A 23,055-nucleotide genomic window follows, 5' to 3' on the forward strand; every position below is an offset into this window, starting at 1 on the left:
ATCTTGTGTATAGTTTAAGGCTTAAACTTAAGGCATAAAGATTTTAAAAACGCAAAAATAAAATTTTGAGTTGGGTCACTTTAGTACTGGGTGCGAGACATGTTTGAATTGAAATCATCGTTCAAGTGTGTAATATGTATGTATGTATTTTAACTTTAGGTGAACAAATAATTAGTCAATCTGATGCACAAAAGTGTTAGTTAATATTATATCTTTTGTAGGAATGATTTTATGATGTAATATTATTTAAAATTATTTACGATGTCATACCTACATACATTTTTTTGCAATAACTTTTAATTAATTGTGGTTACATTATTTTTTAAGTAAATAGTTTACTGGTTATCTAAAATATAAAAGCAAATATATTATACACGTTTTCCTTTACTAACTACAGCGTAGTTTAAAGAATTGCCTTCATCGTTATCCAGAAATGTATCATTAGAAGTGTCAGTTTTATTTTCTGAGCAATTGGAATCAGCATTTATAGTTATGTTTTTTGAAAAACCATGTTCATTTTCGCATTCCTTGGGCGATGTTGACAAGATTTGTGATTGCCGAAGAATTCCGTATCCTAAACTATTTTCTTCAATTTTACGAACTGACTCTAGTACTGAAACATTTATTAATTCATATTCATTTTGTGAAGTTTTGTATGCCATATTTTTAGTCGATAAGGGAGCCACTGTAACAATTGTTTTGTAACCATTTGATGTTTTATTATTTGCTGACAAATAATCTAGGCGATCATATGTAAGATCGGAACGTGTGTTATTCAAATGACTTTTACTACATTCTCCAATATCTATATCTATAATTTTTGGAGTAGTAATACTTTTAGAATTAGCACGTGTCCAAATAATATCGTTGAGATCGGTAGAATTTATATGTTCATTATGTTTTACGTCATTTATACCCAATGTTTTCCATGCATCTGTAATAGTTTCAATACATTCATAATCTCTCTCACATTTCAAATCATTGCGAGCAGGAAGTTCAGGGACAGAATTTTCAATTTCTTGCGAACATCTATATTCATCACAAGATGGTTTTAAAACAACCATAGAACCTACAGCTTTATTTGGATCGGATGATGAAGTAATTGATACTGCTTCAAAATTGTTAAATTTAACAAACTTTTCATTACAGGGTTGTTTGCTTGCAGGCATTTTGTTTGCTACCTTCTCAGTTATATTTATTTTTCGAGGTGGCTTGTTAGGGATTGTTTTTGGAGTAATCATTACACCCATACTATTGAACGATTCACATATTGGAAATAAATTGCGAACAGAAAAAGTACTTTGAGTAGAGTTTATCTCAAATTCTGTTGTATTTTGGTTAGATGGAGATGGTGGTAAAGGACTACGGGATCCAGCCTCCATTGATGCAGCAACATGAAGTTGGTTTTCATAGCTATCTTTAACACAGTCGCCAGATATCATTTTCTTCATTGATTTCATTTTTGATGACATACAACGAAACACTTCTTGTGGGTTTGTATGATCTAAAGTAAAAATACCTTCTCCCGTAGAGCATTTTCTTCCAGCTTCAAATGTAAATTTTCCATTTCTGTAGCCATACTTTCTTATATATCTATATGGCCATTTTACTTCGCTTAAATCGCTTGTAGATTTTAATTGCAGTTCTGTTGGAGTTAAATGCAACATATAAACTTTAGGCTCGATATTACAACGAATCGAAGCTTCGGAAGGTATTAACGTAACTATAAATAAGCCATCACCATATGAACTGCAATATAAATCATTATCCTCTTCAATTGCCGATTGTGTTAAAATTGTATCATTCTTACTTCGAAATGCCACTGTCTGAAGAGCATTTACCCATTCTTTTAAACTATCTTCATTCATTGCGTTCAAAGTTAAATTCCCTGTTTTTTTAACGATATGTATTAAGTTTGCAGGACATGGTTCTTGTGTAATTTTAACACAATTTTCTAGTGTAACGATTTTGGGATTTTTATCTTCTTTAGATTCACAAATTTCTAAACGTTCTATACCATATCGGCTTGATTTAAAAAGTAGACAATATTTTTGGCACGATTTCTGAAATATAATAAGAAAAATTTAGAAATACACAAATATTAAGCACTTACACAAATTAAAAATAATATTATTTTATTATAAAGGTTGCTCCAATTGCTGTTGTCTTTACAAATCATAGATTCACAGGGAAAAACTTACATTGAAAAGTAATGAGTTAAAAAGCTAATAAAAAACCTCTTTTCACATTTTAAGTCATTTTTTAACACGTCATTGGAAGTTAAAGAAGTACTTACAATTTCTCTTACAAAGAAGTTTTATAGTAAGTTGTTTTATTTAATAATAAAAAGACCCAGCCAGAATACGAACCAGGGAATTCGTATGTTCTACTCACTGCACCACCGCTTAGCTATTTTATTGCGCATTTTGTTTCCTTTTTTGTGAAACACAATTCTTAACACGCAATTAAATGAAATGTGCAAACAAAATGACAAAGCCGGAAATAAAGTACTTCTTATATCAGATTATAAGAAAGTCATTACTAGAGTACTTCTAAGTATTGCAGACGGTAAGTAGTAGTCATTGAAAAGTAAGTGGTTTACTTTACCGAGTTTTTAAATTTATATATATATATATATATATATATATATATATATATATATATATATATATATATATATATATATATATATATATATATATATATATATATATATATATATATACAGTGTCTCTCATAATTATTCGAATTTGGGTAAACTATAAAAAGAAACCAAATTTAATAATATATTTTGTGTGCAAAATAAATAAATTAATTTGTTATATTGTCTAGATAGTCCTTATGTTTGATATCACGCTTTTTAAAACTTGAAAAATTTGCATTGACTTAAATTAATTGTGCTTTTTTAAAAAAAGTCCATGAAATTGCCTCACAAAAGTATACGAATTTTTCCTGTATATCATATTTGATCATATTATACGAAACACAAATTTTAGAATCGAATGGTTTTTATGCGTAATATTGTTTTAAGGGGTTACTATCCACGGAAAGGATATATTTTTGGCCCATTTGGTCCACAATTTTGGGGAATTTGTACCCTCTTTTCATGTAATATCATTAAAATGGCGATTTTTGGCCATAATTGCAAATTTTTCTCCTTTTTTCCAGATATAAAACAAAAATTTGATATTGGGACTTAAAAGACCCCTTGGGGTATCTAATAATAATATTTTTTGTTACAAGAATCTGTATTTAAACGTTCCAAGATAAATTATTCGGATCATTCTTCTGTCGCTAATTCAATATATTGGAACTTAAGTCCATTTTTATAATACTACGATCAACTATTTTCGGGGAAAGTTTTCTGGTATATATTCTTTTAGATATCAGCTTTTATACATTTTAAGTTTTCAATGTGTTGTGGAAGTGTACAACTCCAAAACATGCCTCGAAGAAGCACCATTCAAAATAGTAAAATCATTATTTTTATATACCAATGGCCTCCATGCTGCATGGCACGATATCATTATGATCACATCAAAAATGTGTGATATGTGTTTAAATATTATTTACTATGATCAAATTAAAACCAAAATTTAGGACTTACAGTGTTATTGTAACGGGCTACATAAGCGTGAAAGTTACGAGTAGTAAAAACTGAAATCTACTATATAGGATGACGTTATGTTAAGGCATGTTTTGGGGTTGTATACCGCTATAATATATTGAAAATTTAAATTACATTAGTGCCAATATGTACATGAATATACACTAGACAACTTTGTCGGAAAATATCGTCCCTAGAGGTACGAAAAGGGACTTATGATCCAGATAATTCAATTAGAAACTGAAAAACGATACCAAAAATACATCTTGGAACGTTTAAGTACAGATCCCTATAACAAAAAATATTATTTTTAGATACCCTATGGGTTCTATTAAAATCCAATATTAAATTTTGGTTTTATCTCTGGAAAAAGGGTGAGAAACATACAAATATAGCCAAAAATCGTCATCTTAATGATATTACATGAAAAGAGGGTACAAATCCCCCAAAATTGTGGACCAAATGGGTCAAAAATATATCCATGCGGTTGATAGTAACCCCTCAAAACAATATTAAGCATAAAACCATGCGATTCTAAAATTTGTGTATCGTATAATATGATAAAATATGAAATACGGGAAAAATTCGCATACTTTTGTGAAGTAGTTTCATGGACTTTTTTTAAAAAAAACACAATTAATTTAAGTAAATGTAAAGTTTTCAAGTTTTAAGGGGCGTGATATCAAAACTTAGGACTATCTAGACAATATAACAAATTTATTTATTTATTTTGCACACAAAATATATTATTAAATTTGGTTTCTTTTCATAGTTTACCTAAATTCGAATATTTATGAGAGACACTGTATATATATATATATATATATATATATATATATATATAGCCAATACAATTAAACTTTACATAACTTTATAAAAATACTTTCAACATAAAAAATAATATTGTATCAATATACTTTAGATTTAAAAATAATTAGATTTAAAAATAATAATAAATTAAAAATGCCGTTAACACGTTCTACCGCAGAGCAATGTTCAACATCCGCCGCTGGCCAGAATCCTACTGCTGTCGATGCACCCACCCAAATTTATCCATTGCCATTAAAATTCCTCGTATCTGGAAAGACAATCCGATTCTCCGATTCTTTGGTTTGCACTAATTGAAGCTCAATATGCTTTACACAACGTTACCAATGAAAGGACCAAATACTTTATCATCTTGGCTGATTTGGATGCTGACGTAGTCAGGTGAGTGATATCGTTATGAATCCTCCCAAAGATGTGTATAAGCAAATAAAACAACGCATTATTGATCATTTCTCTGTTTCCGAGGAAAATCGCATCAAAACATTATTGACAAATCGGAGATAAAAAGCCAAGCGCACTTCTCCGAGAGATGAAAAATTTGGCTAATGGTGGTGTTTCAGAAGACTTTTTGCGAACCATGTGGTTACAAAGATTACCATCCCAAACTCAAGCGATTTTAGCAACATCTTCCGAAACTTTAGATAATCTTGTTAAAATGGCTGATAAGATTGGTGATATACAGATTCCACGAAACGCAAACGTAGCTGAAATTACTAGTGCTAGCGAAATATCTGAAATTAAAGCTCAAATCTAAAGCATCAGCTCTGCTCTACGCAGTCTCAACACATCCAGAAGAAGCAGATCGAGAGGATCACATGGTAGTTCCAGTCGTAACTCATCTTCTGGTAGAATTTGTTATTATCACCGTAAATTCAAAAACAGAGCTCATAAGCGTCGTCCTACATTCTCATTTGTAAGCAATCAGTCGGAAAACTTACAACCCGGTCACTAGATGCCAATAGTGACGGGGGAAATGCAACCAATCGCCTTTTTATGTACGATAAGACCGTTGGTAAACACTTTCTGGTGGACACAGGAGCCGATGTATTACTGGACAAACCTTCCAGCGGTTTATCCATAAAGTTCTTAGAGGACTCGACTTTTGTTTCCCTTATATTGACGACATTCTGATTGCTTCCGAAAACGAAAAGCGTTCAACATCTCAATCAAGTATTTCAACGTCTTCAAGAATATGGAGTAGTTGTTGAATGCAGTTAATATACTTGGTCATCGTGTTGAAGAAAACGGCAGTAGAGGTTCCTGAAAAGGTGACTTCTACTGTCAATTTCCCTACGCCCAAGACCGTTAAAGAACTGCGTCGTTTCGTTGCCATGGTTAATTTCTACAGAACATTTATTCCAAATGCAGCAACTACACAAGTACCACTTCTTGCTTATATAAACGGTAGTAAAATATTATCCTCATATGCTCGAAGCAAGAAAATTCATTATATTTGTAGACCACAAACCGTTGATGTTCGCTTTCAAGCAAAATCTCGGTAAAGCAAGTCCAGAATCAACCTCTGGATTTGACAAAATCCAGAGGTTATTGTGATACCTCAACTGAGAACGTAAGACCGTTTGTTCCCAAAACCCATCGTGAAAGCGTTTTTCATACATTCCACGATCTTACTCACAGTGGATATTCGCCAACATATGAAGCAATACGAAAGCGATTTGTTTGGCCAAATATGAGTAAGAATATAAAAGATTTGGTCAAAACTTGCGTTAACTGTCAACGATCAAAAATTTCCAGACATACACGTAGCGAAATGTCTTCATACCACACTCCAACGGAGCGATTCTGCCATATCAATATAGATCTGGTCGGACCACTAGAAGATTGCAAAGCCATAACTGTAGCCGAAGCTTTTTACAAAGATTGGATTTCCAGATTTGGTGTACCACTCAAATTATCACGGATCAAGGCCGACAATTTGAGTCCCAACTTTTCAAAGAGCTTCTAAATATTTTGGAAGCTCAACGAATTCGTACATCCCCGTATCATCCATCTGCAAATGGCATGATCGAAAGATGGCGTAGATGTCTTAAAAGAGTATCACAATTCTAATTGGTATGATAACCTACCAATTGTCATGTTGGGTCTTCGTTCAAGTTTTATCGAAAACCTTCAGTGTTCACCCTCAGAACTCCGGAGATTTTTTTGTCGAAACATCTGATAATACGCCAACAAATGAATTCATAAAATCTCTCAAAAGTATAATGAATTCAATAAAACCGGTTACACCAGTCCATAAAACAAATAGTACAGTTTTTGTATCTCAAGATCTGGAAAACTGTAAATTTGTATTTGTTCGAGAAGACCCTTCAACCCCCATATCAAGGTCCCTTCCGTGTCATTAAAAGAAGACAAAAACTTTCCACATTGGATGTAAATGGAACCGAAAAAGTTATAAATATTGACAGATTAAAACCGACTTTTAACACGGATCTGGAAGAAGATCCAAAGATGACATTGATTCCAAATTTAAAACAAATTCCTCAAAGAAATAGTCGAATACCAATTCAAGTTCGGAAAACTCGATTTAGATTTCATTAGAGATCCTTCTTAGCAGCATCTCTAGGGGGGAATATATGTAGCCAATACAATTAAACTTTACATAATTTTATAAAAATACTTTCAACTTAAAAAATAATTTTGTATCAATATACAGTGTCTCTCATAAGTATTCGAATTTTGGTAAACTATGAAAAGAAACCAAATTTAATAACATATTTTGTGTGCAAAAAAAATAAATTAATTTGTTATATTGTCTAGACAGTCCTTAGGTTTGATATCACGCTTTTTAAAACTTGAAAAATTTACATTTACTTAAATTAAATTAGCTTTTTTTTTAAAGTCCATAATATTACTTCACAAAAGTATACGAATTTTTCCTGTATTTCATATTTGATCATATTATACGAAACACAAATTTTAGAATGGAATGGTTTTTATGCTTTAAATTGTTTTAAGGGGTTACTATCAACCGAAATGATATATTTTTGGCCCATTTGGTCCACAATTTTTGGGGATTTGTACCCTCTTTTTATGTAATAATATTAAAATGGCGATTTTTGGCAATATTTGTAGTATTTTCTCTTTTTTTCCAGAGATAAAACCAAAATTTGATATTGGGATTTAATAGACCCCTTGGAGTATCTAAAAATAGTATTTTTTGTTACAAGAATCTGTATTTAAACGATCCAAGATATATTATTGATATCATTATTCTGTCGTTAATTCAATATACATATTGGAATTTAAGTCCATTTTCATAATACTAGGTCAAAAATTTTCAGGGAAAGTTTTCTTATATATATTCTTTTAGATATCAGCTTTATATATTTTAGGTTTTCAATGTATTGTGGAAGTGTACAACTCCAAAACATGCCTCAAAGAAACACCATTCATTATGGAAGAATCATTATTTTTATATACCAATGACCACCAGGCTGCAAGCCACTATATCATTATGGTCTAACTCAAAAATATAGATATCTGTTTAAATATTGATTACTATGATCAAAATTTTTGACTTACAGTGTTATTGTAATGGGCAACATAAGCGTGAAAGTTTCGAATAGTAAAAACCGAAATCTACTGTATAGGATGACGTTTTGTAAAGGCATGTTTTGAAATTGTATACCGATATAATGTATTGAAAATTTATAATATATTAGTCGGAAAATATCGACCCTAGTGGTACGAAAATGGACTTAAGATCCATACAATTCAATTAGAAACAGAAGAACGATACCAAAAATACATCTTGGAACTTTTAAGTACAGGATCTGTACTATAACAAAAATTATTATTTTTAGATATCTCAAGGGGTCTATTAAATCCCAATATTAAAGTTTGGTTTTATTTCTGAAAAAAAAGGAAAAAATATTGCAAATATGGTAAAAAATCGCCACTTTAATGATATTACATGAAAAGATGGTACAAATGCTCCAAAATTGTGGAACAAATGGGCCAAAAATATATAATTTCGGTTGATAGTAACCCGTTAACACAATTTTAAGCAAAAAACCACTCGATTACAATTTTTGTGTTTCGTATAATATGGTCAAATATGAAATACAGGAATAATTCTAATACTTTTGTGAGGCAATTTTATGGACTTTTTTAAAAAAAAAAGTTAAATCAATTTAGGTAAATGTAATTTTTCCAAATTTTAAAGAGTGAATATAACAAATTTAATTATTCATTTCACACACAAAAAATATTATTAAATTATGTTTCTTTTCAAAGTACAACCGAATTCGAATACTTATGTGAGACACTGTATGTACATTAAATTAAAAAATAATAAAAATTTAATGTGCACTTTTTTCATATACAGCTGCTGTCAGAATAATAGCACCACTTCCTTAGCTAATTTGAAATGATTAAAAAAAACGTATATTTTTTTAAAGTTGTGTTTGTTTATTGATTTAAAATATTGAGAAATGTGTTAAGAATATATGAATGAAAAGACTGAATGATATAAATTCATATTTATTGAAAAGAATTAGGTTTTTTTTTAAAGATAAATAAATTGCGTGTCAAAATAATAGTACCACTTGTGTGTTTTATAGAGTTCATAATTTGAGTAGTTTTGTGTCAAATTAACTTTAAGGATTATTATCCTTAATACATTCGGCAATATAATTTGCATACCTATTTTAATATATTCCGATGCTTCCATGATAGATACTATATGGGTAATGGGTGCTATATTATAGAAGCGTCAAAATACCGAATTACTAAATCAGCCATATTTTGCGGTCTTTTTGAATATTTTTGGAATATTTTTTGAGTTCGGAGGACTTATTAAATAAGATCAAAAAACCCTTTCAAAAAAATAAAATAATTTTGGACCTGTCTGCTCAAATAGCAATGTCAAAGTTTTCAACTAGCTAATCTAAATGGGTTTTAACATACTCTAACATTTTTATTACATCCTTGTTTTCAAGAATAGTACTTTGCTTGAGCTTTAAAGAATTAAAATTGTGTTCTCATAGTCACCTGAATATAGGTTCAGTAATTTTTAGCAGATAAATATTTTGTCCAGTTCCAACAAAAATAGAGTTACTTTAATTTATCGCACTATGTCTCTAATCATTTAACGAAAATTAGCGGTTTAAAGTCCAGCAAATTTGATTTAAATTTGTAAGATATGATAATTTGTAATTATTTTATTTGAACATCCCACAATATTTCCTATTCGGATTATGTTTTCCCCTAGAAATCAGTTTTTTAAATTGTTTCACGTGTTTATCCATTGCAGTGCGTAAAATAGCCTATTATTTTAAATCAAATGTTATAATTCTTAAAAGTCGAATTTAATAATTAATAATACAAATAGCAGCTTACCTATTTTAATTGGTTTTAATAAAATAATATGCCCTACTTTGCTTTTTTGCAAAAAATAAATTTATTGGTGCGGTGCTATTATTTTGACAGGTCCAAATTGGAGTACATAAGCGTTTCGACGTATTTTTTATAAATTCACTTATTAATTTTGCAAATTTGTTACTTTATAAGAGTACAGACTTCTAGTAATAATACTACAAAATTATAGGGAAAAATATTAACGGAATATAGAAAATAAAACAACACCGTTTTTATACCCACCATCAAAAAAGATGGGGTGTATATTGTTTTTGTCATTCCGTTTGTAACACATTGAAATATCCATCTAAGATTTCTAAAAGTATATATATTCTGGGTCCTTATTAGATTCTAAGACGATCTAGCCATGTCCGTCCGCCTGTCTGTCCGTCTGTCTGTTGAAAACACGATAGAGTCCAAACGGAAGTAGCTAGCGAGCTGAAGTTTTGCATAGATACTTTTAGTTGATGCAGTTTGTTTGGTATTGAAAATGGGCAATATCGGTCCACGATTTCGCCTAGCCCCCATATAAGGCCCCCTTCAGAAAATTACTTTATTGCTCATAACTGGTTAAAAGAAGCATCATTATCGGCGAAATTCGGCACCAACAAGTTTTATATGAACATATATCTCTTTGTAACATTTTAGAAGAATAGGCCCATAATTGACCCTACCCCCCATATAAAGTCCCCTTCACAAAATGACTTTAACGCTCGTAACTGTCTAAAAGAAACATCTATAGCGGTGAAATTCGACAGGAACGTAAATCTCTTCGTAAAATTTTATAAGGATCGGTCCATAATTGACCCTACCCTCCATATAAGGTCCCCTTCAGAAAATGACTTTAGTGCTCATATCTGACCTTAAGAAGCATATATAGTAATGAAATTCGACATAAAAAAGTTTTATAGGAACTAAAATCATTTTCATAAATTTTATGAGGATGGGTCCATAATTGACCCATAAGGTCCCCTTCAGAAAATGAGTTTATTTATAAAGAAGCATTCCTTTTCGGCAATGTTTTGATGGTGGGTATACAAGATTCGGCACAGCCGAATATAACACTCTTACTTGTTTATTTTGAAAAATTTCAAGAAAAGCGATTTTTGTGGCGGTTTTAATTTGTTCGAAAACTACAAAAAATTAATAAGGTATACAATTTGAAGCTTCATATCTTTGAGAGTTTACATCGGATTTTGTTGATTTAAAACACATAATATAATATAATAATAATATAATTTCTATACTAAAAAGTTTAAGATAGTGCATATTTTATGGCAACGCACTTTTTAAATGCATTTTTGAAATCATTCTCCCTGTTGAAAAAGTTTTAAAAATTCATAAGTCGATTATTTGAAGCTTTTTATGCAATATATAAAAATATTTTTTTTGTGACGTGCTATTTTTTTTAGATTTTTTTAAATGTTTTATATTGGGAAATTTAAACCTTTTATTGATATTTTATGCATTTAACAAAATTTAAGACTGCTCAAAATCAGCGTTTAAATATGCAGCAATATCACAAGATTTCTTTTGTACGACTATGCAATAAATATAAAACTTTAAAATTTTTCCATCAATTTACTACTAGAAATATTTGTTCTGTTTGCAATTTTTGTTAGCAGGCGCAAAATATTTCAAAACAATCAAAATATATTTATCTGTTTTAGCAGCACACGCACACAACAGTCGAACTACTATTGCCATAGAAAAATTGTGCAATAAATTGTGTTGGTTCTACTACTGCCAGTAGCAAAATGAGCAACTGTCAGTTGCAATTTATCGTATTTCTTACAAAATGGCGGCTCTTTATATTTTATATTCAATACATGTTTCAGGTTTTCTTTGTGATTTGCTGTGCTTTTTTACTTTGTTTGTTTTTATAATAACCAGAAATTAACCCAATGTTTTCGCGCTTCTCTTTGGCACGTTGTATTGTATTTGTTATTCTAGAATGTTGAAAAATTTTCCGTTATTGTGTTTGCTGTTTATTTTTGATAAACAAATTGTTTTAGGGGAAATAACCGTTTTAGTGTTTTTGTACCATGATTTTATGTTTGTATGTATGTATGTATGTATGTATGTATGTATGTATGTATGTATGTATGTATGTATGTATGTATGTATGTATGTATGTATGTATGTATGTATGTATGTATGTATGTATGTATGTATGTATGTATGTATGTATGTATGTATGTATGTATGTATGTATGTATGTATGTATGTATGTATGTATGTATGTATGTATGTATGTATGTATGTATGTATGTATGTATGTATGTATGTATGTATGTATGTATGTATGTATGTATGTATGTATGTATGTATTATATAATACTGTTTACTAACAAGTTTTTACACTGTATACATTGCATAGAAAATACCTTCAAAATGTAGTACCAATAAGTGCTTAAAAAATAAATAATAAAAATAATAAATTGCAACTGGCAGTTGCTCATTTTGCTACTGGCAATAGCAGAACCAAAACAATATACTGCAGCTAGGAATAAATTAGCAGCACAAAGATGCACAGTGGTATAGGAAAAAAAAGAGGGAAATAATCCGGTAACTTCTAAACGGTTAAGAGGAGTTTTTGTCGAGTTTAGGTTTTGAATTTGGACCTTATAGGCCAACCAGGGGCCCGGCGGGGGGTCCTCAAATTAGGACACCTCGGCTATGTTAAATTTTTAAAACGATCCTATTTCTTCATTTGAATTCCGATTTAAAAAAAATTTCGTATATAGAACAGCCAAGTGCAGAAAGAGAGACGCGAAGAAACTGTTATTGTAGTGGTGAGAAAATACTAAAAAACACTTAGAAAAAATATTGCCTAATTACGCTAGTTATGATCAAATTTCGTAACAAGTAAAATAGTAAATTTTGCAGATAAAACATTCAAAGAAAAGAAAAATATATATTTCTTCACAAAGATAAACTTTTTTATTTAAAATGAGCAAAAAAAGTATTAAAAATACTGTTTTTATGTGTTTTCATTCTTATGCATTTGTAAAATTTTTTTGGAGTGTACGAGTTTTTTGCAAGTAATTCTCTAGTTTACAAATTGTGTTGTTGTTTTTACAAATTGTTATTGCAATTTTTGAAACAAAGCGACATCAACCTACATTGTTGCATGTTGTTAAGCAACTGAAGATAATTTTTTGTATTTTTACGCTCTTGCTATGAGTTTTGTTTACGGGTAATGTACGTGTGAATTGCCGAAAATCTTCGTAATTTGAACAATATGAACGCGCAACGCTGATATAGAATCTCCTCATCGAGCACTATAAAAAATGTCGTCGTAGCAGTAAATTATCTCTTATAGTTTAGGAGATATTCGCATTTGAAAATTAAAATTTTAAAATTTTTACCGTCCTTACTTTAGTTTTTTGATAATAGCGAGTCCAAATATTCCCGATTTTCGCCATTTTTTTTATTCGCTTAACAACAAGTTTATATATCAAGCAGTGAAAGAATTATGTAAAAATCATGACTGAGTCCAAAGTTATAGGCATTTTAATTTAAAAAATTAAAAAAAGGCGATTTTTTTGCCATTTTTTGGGAAAAAAGTATCTTTTTCTTTTTAAGTTATCTAAAAAGTTTCTAAGAAGATGTATATAGAATTTATACTTTTTGGAAAGATGACTTTACATAAAATACGATAAATGAAACAAAACCTAAAAATTTTTGATACCGAGGGGACCAGGTCCATCCAAAAAAACCCTATTTTTTATGGAAAATTCAATTTTGAGCAAAAATTCTCAAATCGCATAGTCGATATCAAATTATAGTGACATGTTTTATATGACCCAATATGTTCTTAATCATTTTGTAACGGGTTTCGATAACCCCGCCCCTGGTATGGATATAATATGCAAAAAACCAAAAAATCCCATTTTTGGGATTTTTTAAAACTTTTTTGGGAATTCCGGGATTTCTAATAAGAAAATTTACCTAGCACTATTATTTTCATCCATAAGGTTAACTCTTAAATTTGTTACATATATTAAAAAATGTTCAGGTATTATTTTTTAAACTGTAATGATTTTTACCCCTATAGGTCATTTTAATATGTAGCTTATTAAAGTGACCTATTGAGGAAAAATTCATTACATAAGGAAACGTTAGACATATTAGGTAGAATATCATAACCCTTTAAAAAATAATTTAATTTAAGTACCTGTAATTGATATATAAGAGAGGTTTATATCTGTTTGTAATTATTTGTAATTTTCTAACCATGGCGATCGTACTAAAAAAAAATGATTTGTGCTCCATTTTATTTGAACACTCTTCAGCTCCTTTTCAAGATAAAGTCAACTTCTTATTGAAATATATTGAAACTGCACATAAAAATAAAGTGGATAAAACTGATATATGTAAAATTGAAAATTTTATAAAATCAGTTGATATAAAACTGAAGAGTGTTCGGTATTCCATTGCTAAATTTCGATCGAAAATTTCTGATTGGCTGGATGAATGTGTAGAAGTTGCTATTTGCGTATCAATTGTTGGTGCTCCCTGTAAGCAGTATGAGGATTTGAGCTCAAAATCAGAGAGGAAAAGGTTATCAACTTCACTAGAAACCTTATCTAACGAAGAAGTTTCGGACACTTTTAAAGCAATGTTAAGAAAAGAAAAACAGCCTTTGGATGCCATAAAAATTGCAAATATTCTTCCAACCGCATCACCAAGACGACTGAAAAGAATTGTAAAGAGTATACCCACACCATCATCTGATACAACGTTCACTGAGGAAGAAGCTATTGCGCTTATGTTGCAGCTGGGATTAAGTCGTGATAACTACATAACGTTAAGAAAGGCGCTATCTGAAAAAGGAGTGGATGTTTTACCATCATATGACAAAATAAATGAAAAGAAGAAAAGCATTATACCATCTCCTATTGAAATAACTGATCGGAAGGCTTTTATTGGACTCGGCGCTCTACTCGAAAATACTGCTTTAAGGATTGCTTCTGACTTTTCTTCAGACCAACTAAAAAAAATAAATTCTTGTGATCTTCAACTCATTTGTAAGTGGGGATGTGATGGATTATCAGCACTCTCGGAATATAAACAAATCAACACAAGTGAATCATCTTCCGAGTGTAAAAGTGTATTTATGGCAGCGCTAGTTCCATTAAGAATTCGAAAGTATGCTGACAGCGATTCTCCATCAACCAGTTTCGATGATATTTTGAAGAATTCGACTCCAGGATCCAAAGCTTTTTATAGGCTAATAAGCTTTGAGTATATAAAGGAATCCAAAACAACAACGCAAGATTTGATAAATCGTATTGAAGCAGAAATTAAAAACTTGGAACCTATAACAATCGAAATAGAAAATTATTCGTTTAACATGTCCTATGATTTAAAACTTACATGATTGATGGGAAAGTTGGAAATGCCATTACAGGAACATCATCTACTTGGTACTGCTACATATGTGGTGATAAAAAATCAGAATTTTCGAATATTTCCAAGCAAAGGTCAATAAATGAGGAAACATTACAATTTGGAATATCCCCCCTACATGCTCGCATACGATTTCTGGAAAATTTTCTACATTTAGCATGTGATTTAAAGTACAGAAGCATACCGGAAAATGCAAACAAAAGTGCAAATAATAATAAGGAGTTAATGGAAATGAGAGCCAGTGAGAAAAAACGAATTCAAGAGGAATTTAAAAAGCGGATGGGATTAAATATTGATAAACCACTCACAGGATATGGAAGCACAAACGATGGTAATACCGCTAGACGTTTTTTTCAAACATTTTGAAACTACTTCCGAAATAACCGGAATTAATATGTATTTACTGCAAAAGGTCAATATTATTCTAATGGCGATAAATAGCAAGCATAAAGTGAACGCAACAAAATTTGCAGAGTATTCTACAAAAGTTTCTAAATTACTTTTGGAATTATATCCCTGGAAAGAAATGACACAGTTCAGAAGATATTATGTCATGGAAAGGTCATCATAGAACATAATATTCTGCCTTTAGGAGAGCTTACAGAAGAACCCCAAGAATCGAGGAATAGAGACTTTAAGCATATTCATCAGTTTAGCTCAAGGATGTGTTCTAGCCAGTCTCAAAATGAAGATATTTTTAATAATCTGATTCTATCTTCTGATCCTGTTTTATCTACTATAAGGAATACCGATTATTTTACAAAATTATATTAATTTATAAAAAAAATAAATAAAGACTATTTTTATATAAAATAAATACTTGTTAATTTTTTTAGGGATAAAGAATAAAAGATTAATCGTAAAAAGTGGCTGTAAAAATTCATAAAAAATTAGGTAGTAAAACATGCCTAACAAATGTATGGATGAAAATAATAGTACTAGGTAAATTCTCTAAAAGATGTTAAGTTTTCCCTAATTAATTTGTCACTTAAAAAACATGTTAGGCATTTTTTGTCTATTTTTCAAAACTGTATATAATTTTTGAAAATTAAAAAATTCGCGGAATACTTTAAAAAAAAAATTAAAAAATGTTTTTTATTCAGTTTTTGCGAAGATACAAATTTTTCAAATTGCAATAAAAATTTTATTTATGAATATTTTTTGATGAAATTTTACAGTTAGGTAGATTTTTTTACTCAAAATCCAAAACTAATTAAAAATTTCGAATTTTCTTATTAGAAATCCCGGAATTCCCAAAAAAGTTTTAAAAGATCCCAAAAATGGGATTTTTTTGTTTTTTGCCTATTATATCCGTACCAGGGGCGGGGTTATCGAAACCCGTTACGAAATGATTAAGAACATATTGGGTCATATAAAACAGGTCACTTTAATTTGATATCGACTATGCGATTTGAGAATTTTTGCTCAAAATTGAATTTTCCATAAAAAATAGGGTTTTTTTGGATGGACCTGGTCCCCTCGGTGTCAAAAATTTTTAGGTTTTGTTTCATTTATCGTATTTTATGTAAAGTCAGCTTTCCAAAAAGTATAAATTCTATATACATCTTCTTAGAAACTTTTTAGATAACTTAAAAAGAAAAAGATACTTTTTTCCCAAAAAAATGGCAAAAAATCGCCTTTTTTTAATTTTTTAAATTAAAATGCCTATTTTGGGCTCAGTCATGATTTTTACATAATTCTTTCACTGCTTGATATATAAACTTGTTGTTAAGCGAATAAAAAAAAATGGCGAAAATCGGGATTATTTGGACCCGCTATTATCAAAAAACGAAAGTAAGGACGGTAAAAATTTTCAAATTTTAATTTTCAAATGCGAATATCTCCTAAACTATAAGAGATAATTTACTGCTACGACGACATTTTTTATAGTGCTCGATGAGGAGATTCTATATCAGCGTTGCGCGTTCATATTGTTCAAATTACGAAGATTTTCGGCAATTCACACGTACACTACCCGATCGTAAACAAAACTCATAGCAAGAGCGTAAAAATACAAAAAATTATCTTCAGTTGCTTAACAGCATGCAACAATGTAGGTTGATGTCGCTTTGTTTCAAAAATTGCAATAACAATTTGTAAAAACAACAACACAATTTGTAAACAAGAGAATACTTGCAAAAAACTCGTACACTCCAAAAAAATTTTACAAATACATAAGAATGAAAACACATAAAAACAGTATTTTTAATACTTTTTTACTATAAAAAAATAATAAAAAAACATGAGTAAACATGTCGAAACAAAATGCTCTCCAGATAATTTTGGGGTACTCCCGCATTATATGATAGTTAGCTTGTAGCTAGTCTTTAAAAGTCGGTTCTTCACGTTGCCAAATACAAAATTTCGGGACAGCACTGCATTACATTGTAGTTAGCTTATAGTCAGTCTGTAAAAGTAAACTAGAAGAAGAGCATTAATGCCCACACGAAAGAACGAGTATTGAGGATATGATGCGGCATTGTTCCTGTAGCATGCTTACTGGAAGAGATGAAGTCGAGTGTTACAGCAATGAACGTGTGATGGTAACAGATGACTTCGATAACGGAGAAAAGAAACCGTTTGGATCCAAAAACTGTAGATAGTACAATATTTTTAAATTCTTTATAATATAAAATATATTATAAAAAAATGTTCGGTAATTTATTTTTTTAATTTATTTATATTTTTATACCCACTATCAAAAAGATGGGGGGTATATTGATTTTGTCATTCCGTTTGTAACACATCGAAATATTGGTCATAGACCCACAAAAGTATATATATTCTGGGTCCTTATTAAATTCTAAGACGATCTAGCCATGTCTGTCCGTCTGTCTGTTGAAAGCACGATAGAGTCCGAACGGAACGAGATAGAGAATTGAAATTTTCCACAAATATTCTCTATAGGTAAGGTTTGTTTGGTATTGAAAATGGGCAATATCGGTCCACGTTTTCGGATAGCCCCATACAAGTGGCCCCCCGAAAAACAGCTTTAATGGACATATCTGTTTCAAAAGTACGAATATAGCGATCAAATTCGACATAAATATGATCCAAGGATAGGTCCATAATTGACCCTACCCCCATATAAGATCCCTTTCAGAATATGACTAACGCTCATTACTTGCTTAAAAATACGAGTATAGTGATGAAATTCGACACACATAAGTTTCAATGAAGCCAAAATCTCTCTATCAAACTTTATGTGGATCGGTCCATAATTGACTCTACACCCCATATAAGGTGCCCTTCAAAAAATTACTTAAACGATCATTACTGGCTTAAAAATACAGAATACAGAAAAGCGATGAAATTCGACACACATATTTTTTATACGAGTTAAAACCTCTCTACCAAATGAATTGAGGATCGGTCCATAAGAAAACTACTTTAACAGTCTTTGCTGACTTAAAAATACGTGAACAGTTATGACATTTTATATAAGAAACACTTATAGGAACGAAAATCTTCCTACCAAATTTCATGCGGAAAGTGTCGAGAAGTGATATTCGATGTAAAGATGTTTTGTATGAACCAAAATTGGTCTAAAAAAAATTATGAAAAACCGTCAATTATTAATCCTATCTCTCATATAAGGTCCTCTTCAGTTAATTTGATGAGTAATATCACCCTGATATTTATAGGTTAGCATTCCTTTTAAGGCATACGGTTTGATGGTGGGTATATGAGATTCGGCACAGCCGAATATAACACTCTCACTTGTTTAGTTATAATTTAATTAATATTTTTATAAATTTTATTAATAATTTTAAAGTTAAGTATTTGTATAATTTCAATATAATAAAATTTCTATTCGAAAAATCAACAACTGTAATTTCAGTTACACATCATTTCATTAATTTTTGCTTTATTATTTGCTATTGTATTGGTGAAATACTACGTATACGTATTCTCAAAAGATATTTATATTTATATTCATTTTGCAAAGAAGATATAAGTATAATAATTGAATAAAACAAGTATGTTCCTTACCTCAAACCTATTGTATAGAAAAGAAAAATGTATGAATATACGACACAACTAAATGCCGACTATATGTATATTTATTTGAGTTGAAGATGGTATGAGTATGCTGAATATGATTGTGCGCTTTGTGTTTGACGATACATTAGGGTGGGTCGAAAAAAAAGTTGAGGCAGTCACCACATACGATTAAAGATATATTAATAACATTTCCAAAAATATAAAAAATATTTTTTTGCCACGCCTAGAAATACCGCCCTTTTTGTTTTTTATGTATATATAACGTCGCCATTTTAAGTCCGATCGTAACATATAATATATCAATATTTATGGCTTCTCTGTAGCTACATTTTGTCGAAAACTATTTTTTAAAATTAATTTACAATACACAAATTTCATTCTGCCCTTATCTTAACACAATAAAGATAATTTTATTCAGCATTTAATTTTATTAATTAACAAGTTAGAGTGCTATATTCGGCTGAGCCGAATCTTAAATACCCTCCACCAGATACTTTTATATTAATACTTTTCTAATTGATCAAATATTTGTAGAAATAAGTTTTCTCATATCTTAAATAAAAAAATTCCTAGATTCAAACAGCTCAAATCTATTACAATTCCAAGATTTATTGAACATTACCAACGCTTGGCGATTTTTATTAATTTGCATGTATGCATGTGTGTGAAAGATTTAAGGATTTTCAAAATACATGTATATAATTTTGTTCTACACAAATTGATAATGCGACTAGTTAAATACGGTTTTGGGGGCAGAAGCTAGTATGGGAGATATGACCAATTATAGACCGCTCGTAAAAAATTCTTTAAGCAAAACTTCTGGACATGAAAGCTATATTTCAGTAAAATTTTGTATCTATATCGTAATTTAGTAATAAGTAATGTGTGTTATGAACTGATCGTGCAAAAATCTTGAAATAGAATTTTTGTATCAATAGCTTTATTTGGTAATGAGTAATGTGTATTTAAGAGATTTTCGAAAGAGAACCTTGTATGGGAGCTATGACCAATTGTGTATATAGAAACAAAAATTTCAAAATTCTGTATCTATATCATTATTTGGTAATGAATATTGTACATTTAAGTAATTTTATGGAGGGGGCCTAGTATGAGAGCTATGACCAAGTATGGACCGATCGTAAAACAATTTTATAGTGTAATTTATGTATATAAGAGCAATATTTGTGCTAAATGTATGGATATCAATATTTTGTAATGAGTTATGTGCGTTTATGTGATTTTCGGGAGGGAACCTTGCATGGGAGCTATGACCAAGGATGGACCGATAGGAAAAAAATTTTACAGCATATGAGCAATACTTGTACCAAATTTTATATGGATATCTTAATTTAGTAATGAGTTATGCGCGTTTAAGTGATTTTCGGGAAGGGACCTTGTATGGGAGCTATGACCAATTATGGACCGATCGGAAAAAAATTTTACAGTAATATTTCTGTATGTGAGAGCAATACTTGTACCGAACTATATATGGATATTTTAACTTAGTAATGAGTGACGTGCGTTTAAGTGATTTTCGGGAGGGGACCTTCTATGGAAGCTATGACCAATTATGGACCGGTCGGGAAAAAAAATTCAACAGTAATATTTCTGTACATGTGAGCAATACCTGTACCAAATTTTATGTAGATATCTTAATTTAGTAATGAGTTATGTGCGTTTAAGTGATTTTCGGGAGGGGACCTTGAGTGGGAGCTATGACCAATTATGAACCGATCGGAAAAAAAATTTACAGTAATATTTTTGTGCATATGAACAATACTTGTACCAAATTTTATATAGATATATTAATTTGTTAATGAGTTATGTGCGTTTAAGTGATTTTCGGGAGGGGACCGTGTATGGGAGCTATGGCCAATTATGAACCGATCGGAAAAAACTTTCACAGTAATATTTCTATGCATATGGGCAATACTTGTACCAAATTTTATATGGATGTCTTATGTTAGTAATGAGTTATGCGCGTTTAAGTGATTTTCGGGAGGGGACCTTGTATGGGAGCTATGACCAATTATGGACCGATGAAAAAAAAATTTCACAGTAATACTTCTGTATGTGAGGGCAATACTTGTACCAAATTTTATATAGATAACTTGATTTAGAAATTAATTATTTGCCTTTAAGTTATTTTCGGGAGGGGACCTTGTATGGGAGCTATGTCCAATTATGGACCGATCCAGAAAATTTTTTCTCTGAATGAATTCTATTGACATAAGATTTTAATTTGTAAAATTTTGTAAAGATTTCGACATTGTACCGGAAGTTATTAACAAAAACCCCATTTTCCGGGAATATGTACTTTTGTATGGGAGGTATATGAAATTGTGGACCGATTCTGGCAATTTTCAGCAGGATTTTTTTCAATTTCAAGCTCTTGTGTAGAAACAAATGTGTGCTGATTTTCATGGAATTATCTTTCATAGTTTTCGAGAAAATTACATCAGAATGTGTAAAAAATGCTTATTTTTTTCGAGGTTGTTTCAAATTTTGATTCATAACTTTTCCCGGTGTGAACCGATTTTGCTCATTTTCAATACCAAACTGCCTAGGACAATAATAAATATTTTGGGTGAATTTCGTTAATTTTTGTTGCTTCGTGTTAACGTGAGAATGTTTTATACAGACAGACAGACAGACGGACGGACGGACAGACGGACATAGCTAAATCGACTCAGAATTTCATAAGGTCCCAGAATATATATACTTTGTTGGGTCTCAGATGAATATTTCTTGGTGTTACACACGGAATGACGAAGTTATATATACCCTCTATCACCACTGATGGTGGTGGAGGGTATAATAACAAAATCATGTAGGTACATAAAAACTAAACATTTTATTTTATAAAAATCTATGCAAAATTAATGCTTTATAAAAATATTTCATGTTTTTACCATACAATTACTTGCATGTTTCTTTTCAATTTTCAAAAATGTTTATACTAATTTTGTAATTTGTAATAAATTTGTACTAATGTAATAAATTTATTTAATGATAGATTAACTTTTCTTAAATAGTTATATATTTTTAAAGAAGTTCTTGAAATAAAAACTAACAAAAAATATTAGTCGGGAATGGCCGACCATATGATACCAGTTATGAGTATATCTAAAATGTGATTTATTTTTTAATAAAGCATTTATACTGAAATTTGTCCATTACTTTTTAAGCAATTTATTGATGAAAAACTGATTTTCTGAAAGAGCCTATATATGGAAGCTAGGATCAATTATAGACCGATCCTATCAAAATTTGGGGGAGGGATTTATGTTCATATAGGAGTTAGATATGCAGAATTTCATCATAATGGAAGTGTTTAAGAGGGAAATAACGACAAGCGACAATTAAGAGCTCCGATTTAATCAATTTTCAAACAACTTTGTCCTTTGGGAAAATGAAATATTTGAGCCTATTTTCATCAAATTATCTGGAAAATTGCGACTTGTAGTTTGATTACAAGGTTTACATAGCTAAACCACTATATTGTTGTTGGATATACATACATAGTTAGCTTTCTGCTATTTTGAAAGGAAGTAGGATCTGAAATGGTATGTAACTGAAAAAATTAAAAGGATTTATATAGTTCATTTAAAGAAAATTTCGACTGTTTTTCCTGGCAAATTAATTGTTTGTTGTGAGAACGGTTGATAAATACTTGAACATTTTTAAATATCTATAAAATAGTTCATATAATTCAATGTACTTTAATCCAGTATAGCCACAATTTTAGATTTTGGGGAAGGATACGAGATATCAGAATTCGCGCATAGAATATTACGTCGAATTAAAAAATTTTCTAAGAG

General features: G+C 30.3%; 1 protein-coding gene across 3 annotated transcripts in view; it reads right to left on the reverse strand.

The window, feature by feature from the left end:
• Positions 1-318: 318 nt before the first annotated feature.
• The window catches only part of LOC119601163, a 164,888-nt gene continuing 142,151 nt past the window's right edge, over positions 319-23,055 (reverse strand). For all 3 annotated transcript variants that reach the window (XM_037951922.1, XM_037951923.1, XM_037951924.1), the window contains one exon: positions 319-2,063. In XM_037951922.1, coding sequence (XP_037807850.1) covers positions 369-2,063 — 1,695 coding nt within the window. In that variant the 3' untranslated portion in view covers positions 319-368. The remainder of the gene's footprint in view (positions 2,064-23,055) is intronic.

The sequence above is a fragment of the Lucilia sericata genome, unplaced genomic scaffold (assembly GCF_015586225.1).
Source record: "Lucilia sericata isolate MDLA Ls3-8-SP2 unplaced genomic scaffold, ASM1558622v1 Contig000145F_arrow, whole genome shotgun sequence".
Classification (NCBI taxonomy): domain Eukaryota; kingdom Metazoa; phylum Arthropoda; class Insecta; order Diptera; family Calliphoridae; genus Lucilia; species Lucilia sericata.